A 4994-nucleotide genomic window follows, 5' to 3' on the forward strand; every position below is an offset into this window, starting at 1 on the left:
ACCATGGAGATATAAACAGCTTTTTATAAGGTAAAAATAATAAAACAAGGTCTTTGTCTGCAATGATTAGACATGTTTTTTATTATCGTCATTAGTGATTATCTCAATTTCATCTAAAAGAATTGACAAAATCCTACACACTGTGCCTTTTAAAAAAAAGAAGCAGGAACAGCAATGAAATATGTGAAGGAAATGTCATACTGTCTCTTCCAGCGGCTGTGTGGTTTCTGGCTCCCAGCAGGCTTGTTGAGACGTAAGTTGTCATAAGGATAGGCCACAATTGTCTCGCCTCCTTGGAAGTTTGCACCCAACACAAACGGGTAGGTTTTCATCCAGGAGATTATGGCTCTGGTCTCTGTAGCGATCTGGAGCAAAAACGTGGAAGATAAAATTGCACAAACAGGAGGGAAAAAATATATAAGCGCAAGCTCTCTTTATTTTTGGAGATAACTGTGTTTACACGGGAGGAGGCCGAAGAATTTGATCTGCTAACGCACAACTTTACACAAGAAAACCATGTTTTAGAGGAAAATTATTTGGAAAATGGAAACTATTTGCCATTTGCTGTTTAGCAGGTCTTATAGTTAATTATTATTATATAATTATCATTAATAATAATACTATTATTATTATTATTATCATTATTATTATTATTACAATGTAATTACCGAACTATTAGCCTCAAAGTTCTCTGGAATGGGCACATGATGGTTGGGGGTGAGTTTCGGCACCATGCCCTTATCCTCAGCATCCCACAAGATATTATTCAGCTCTGGAAAGTTCTGGAAGATGTCAAAGCCATCCTCTGTGAAGTGTCCGGTGGTCCAACTGCTGAGTTCTGAACCCTGCAGAAACGGGAGAAAAAAACGGGTTAAAGACTAGACTGGTATGAACTGCTGGCTTGGGAGTTAAGATGGAACATGGTTGTGTTTATTTTTTCCCCACTACTGACCAATTCAAAAGCTCTCTTGTGTCCGTCAGGATTGAGTGAGGGCACCAGGTGAATACGTATTCCCTCCACCAGCCGCTGGGCCCTGGGGTTTCTGTCCTTGTATTCTTTGCACAGGTACTGCATGAGAAGCAGGATCATCTCTCTACCCACCGCCTCGTTTCCATGCAGACCTGCTGTGTATCGAAACTCTGGCTCACCTGTGGAGACACCCAAGAAAGGCCGTTACAGTCTGAGCCTGTGAGTTAGTGTTTGGCTTTCAGCTGAACTGGATAAAAAGTATTTGTGTGATGCAACAAATTCAGATCTCATGGTCTGCTTCATGCTCATAGTTTACCTATTTCGTGCTCCGTGGGGTTACCAGAGATGATCATGGCCATGATTTCTCGTCCATTAGAGCTGAGGCCCAGGCTGTAAATGCTGGTGATGTTGGGACACTCCTCATGCACAGACTTCATGAGCTGAACAGACAACACCAAGAAACTTCACTCCATGTTCTCATTAAATGTTATGTAGCCGACCATCAAAGTTTCACACAATGTTGCAATAATGCGCTCTATTTTAGCTAAAATGGAAAAGAAACAAGCCCTCAGCATTAATATATGGGTGTAAATTAAAGTGGAATAAAGTAAATCCAATGTTATCAAGGAGCTTTTAGTGGGTTTCAAAGAAGCAGCAGATGTGTGGAATAATCACCTCAACCATCTCTGAGTAGCTATGATGTTTGAACTTCAGGTAATCCACTGGGGTCACTTCATTCAGTTTGTACAGAGCATCGCCTGAATCTGTGAGGGAAACATGATTAATATACAGCACTTCAGTCCTGTTGGGAGCTTTCTTGTGGGCTCAGGAGCACTCACCAGACAGGGGGCAGCCCAGGACCTCCAGCCTCATGCACAGAGAGCCGTTCCAGCTCTGAGGGATGATTCGAATGTAGCGCGCCACCACTGGCTCTGCAAGCCGATTCATGACAGGGGAGTCTTTGTCGCTGTTTCCAAAAAACAACTGGACAAGAAAGGGGAAAAATAGGAGGTAGGTAAATCAGGGAAAGAGGAAGATTTAGAAGATTATCCAAGAAGCTGACAGTTTCCGGGGAACTCACCCAGTCAGCATACCCATCGTGGATGGTAGTCCATTCTCTGCTGTCGTTGCTGAAGGCCAGGAAGTAGGACGTCACAAAGTCACTCCTGAAACAACACACCATGAGGACGTCATGTTGACCCAAGTAAATGAAAGCATTCATGTATTTGTATGTTTGTCTCTTACTCGTTTGAGGAATCTCGCCCTTGAGTTATGACTCCAGTGAACTCTGTTTCCCTGCGAGCATCTACCTCAAACCAGTGAATCCTGTCCTCAGAGTTTGCACACCACGCTCCACCTCTCATGTTGTCCTCATCATCAGAACCCTGAGGACCACAGATACTACAGGTCATGCTGCTGAATCCTCAGACTGATCGACATTTTCAACATGAAACATACATAAATGAAATGCTAACTTGGATAGAACATGCCGATGTGTGTTTCTGATTTAATAACTCGGTTGCATTAGGATTCTCAAACTAATAGAAGAGACAGGCTCAGCAATAACAGTATTTTCCCCAGTGCTGCCTGTAGCTAGTGATTTTTTTTGAGACTTGATAGTTAGTACTTGAGGGAGCCGTGTACAGTACGTAGATGTTGAGGTACCTGCATGTTGAGGCGTGCTCTCTGAGGAGCAAACCTATAATTAGACATAGAGGAGGCTGAAAGCTGGTCCAGATCAATCTTATGGGACTCCATCCCCAGAGGAGGACATTCTGTCACATACAAAGTCACACACAGTTAAAAACTACATGCACACGTGGGCAAAATTGTTGGTACCCTGCGTATAATGAATGAAAGAAAAACCCACAATGGTGAAAGAAATAACTAGAATCTGACAAAAGGAATAATAAATATATGAAAATGAATGAAAGTCAGACATTGCTTTTCAACCATGCTTCAACGGAATTAAAAATAAAAATAAAACTCATGAAGCAGGCCTGGAAAAAAATGACGGTACCCCTGAAAATAATGTGACCAAACTAAGGGATATGTTAGATCAAGGGCGGCTGTGGCGGAGTGGTTAGGGGAGTCGTCCTGGAACCAGAAGGTCACTGGTTCGATCCCCTGTCCAGCCGTCTCAGTTGTTGTGTCCTTGGGCAAGACACTTCACCCACCTTGCCTACTGATGGTGGTCAGAGGGTCCGGTGGCGCCGATGCATGGCAGCCCCACCTCTGTCAGTGTGCCCCAGGGCAGCTGTGGCTACAGTGTAGTTTGCCATCATCAGTGTGTGAATGTGAGTGTGAATGGGTGAATGTCTGTTAGTGTAAAGCGCTTTGGGGTCCAGAGGGACTTGAAAAGCGCTCTATAAGTTCAGTACCATTTACCATTTACCAAGGTGTGTCCACTAATTATCCTCACAGGTGTCTACAACCCTGTAATCAGTCAGTGGGCCTGTATGGGGCTACAGATACTCACTGTGCTGTTTGGTGACATGGTGTGGACCACATTCAACATGGACCAGAGGAAGAGAAGGAAAGACTTGTCTCAGGAGATTAGAAAGGAAATTATAGACAAGCATGTTAAATGTAAAGGTTATAAGACTATCTCCACGCAGCTTGATGTTCCTGTGACTACAGTTGCAGATATTATTCAGAAATTTAAGATCAATGGGACTGTAGCCAGCCTCCCTGGACGTGGCCACAAGAGGAAAATTGATGACAAATCAAAGAGATGGCTAATACGAGTTGTAACAAAAGAGCTCAGAAAAACTGTTTGCTACGGCCACGAACTTCAAGCTCAAAGAACATCAGCTCTATGTTTACGGAGGGAAAAATGAAGCATATGAAGAACAGAACACTGTCACTACTGTGAAACATGCAGGAGGCTCTGTTCTGTTCTGGGCCTGCTTTGCTGCATCTGGCACAGGGTGTCTTGAATCTGTGCAGGGTACAATGGAATCTCAAGACTATCAAGGGATTCTGGAGAGAAATGGGCTGCCCAGTGTCATAAAGCTTGGTCTCAGTTGTAGGGCATGGGTCTTACAACATGATAATGACCCAAAACAGCTAAAAACACCCAAGAATGACTAAGAGGGAAACATTAGATTGCTCTGAAGTGGTCTTCTATGAACCCTGACCTAAATCCTATTGAGCATCCTTGGAAGGAGCTGAAACATGCAGTCTGGAAAATACACCCTTCAAACCTGAGACAACTGGAGCAGTTTATTCATGAGGAGTGGAACAAAATATCTGCTGAGAAGTGCAGAAGTCTCACTGACAGTTAAAGAAATCATTTGATTGTGGTGATTGACTCAAAAGATTGCGCAACAAAATATTAATCAAGGGTACCATCATTTCTGTCCAGGCCTGTATCATGAGTTTATTTTTTTTTATTCTGTTGAAGCGTGGTTGAAAAGCAATATCGGAATTTCATTTGTCAATTTTTATAGAATTTTTTAATCATTATTACTTTTGTCAGATTCAAGTTATTTCTGTGACCATTATGTTTTATTTTTTTTACTAAACGAGGAATACCAACAATTCTTTACACGTATGTAACATGTTTGCAAAGTTTGAGTGTATTTTTCAGATTTGAATACATGCCGACTTACTCTTTGGCTCTTTAAAAACACGTGGTCTGTTCCTGGCTCGTTCCTCCGCCTCCTTCAGTTTCTGCGCTCTTTCTGTCAGAGGATAAAAAGCCTTAATGCAAAACAATTTTCTTTGTATTAGTTGAATTATTATTTCTTTCTCTGTCCATAAAGAATCTAAGAATGTATCAACATTTTTGCTAATTTCTCTTGTAAAAAATTCCCAAGAGGATTTGAAGTGCTTTAGCCCAATATGTCCTGATGCATCTCAGTAATCCAGGTAAAAAATCAAAAAGAAAAAAAATTGTATAGGTCTTCTGGACGGGTTCTTCTCTAATGAAACGTTTCGTCTAATGTTTGCCTGAAACTCTCAGACTGAAGAAGTCTCTTGGAGGAGAGACAAAACGTTTCATTAGAGAAGAACCCGTCCA

General features: G+C 42.1%; 1 protein-coding gene across 2 annotated transcripts in view; it reads right to left on the reverse strand.

The window, feature by feature from the left end:
• The window catches only part of aebp1b (AE binding protein 1b), a 19716-nt gene that overhangs the window by 6180 nt on the left and 8542 nt on the right, over nucleotides 1-4994 (reverse strand). For both annotated transcript variants that reach the window (XM_014007214.1, XM_014007215.1), the window contains exons 9-18: nucleotides 4585-4656; nucleotides 2636-2745; nucleotides 2216-2355; nucleotides 2052-2136; nucleotides 1810-1954; nucleotides 1646-1734; nucleotides 1287-1410; nucleotides 953-1149; nucleotides 669-845; nucleotides 202-365 (exon numbers count right to left, since the gene is read on the reverse strand). In XM_014007214.1, coding sequence (XP_013862668.1) covers nucleotides 202-365; nucleotides 669-845; nucleotides 953-1149; nucleotides 1287-1410; nucleotides 1646-1734; nucleotides 1810-1954; nucleotides 2052-2136; nucleotides 2216-2355; nucleotides 2636-2745; nucleotides 4585-4656 — 1303 coding nt within the window. The remainder of the gene's footprint in view (nucleotides 1-201; nucleotides 366-668; nucleotides 846-952; nucleotides 1150-1286; nucleotides 1411-1645; nucleotides 1735-1809; nucleotides 1955-2051; nucleotides 2137-2215; nucleotides 2356-2635; nucleotides 2746-4584; nucleotides 4657-4994) is intronic.

Source organism: Austrofundulus limnaeus, unplaced genomic scaffold, assembly GCF_001266775.1.
Source record: "Austrofundulus limnaeus strain Quisiro unplaced genomic scaffold, Austrofundulus_limnaeus-1.0 Scaffold40, whole genome shotgun sequence".
Classification (NCBI taxonomy): Eukaryota; Metazoa; Chordata; class Actinopteri; order Cyprinodontiformes; family Rivulidae; genus Austrofundulus; species Austrofundulus limnaeus.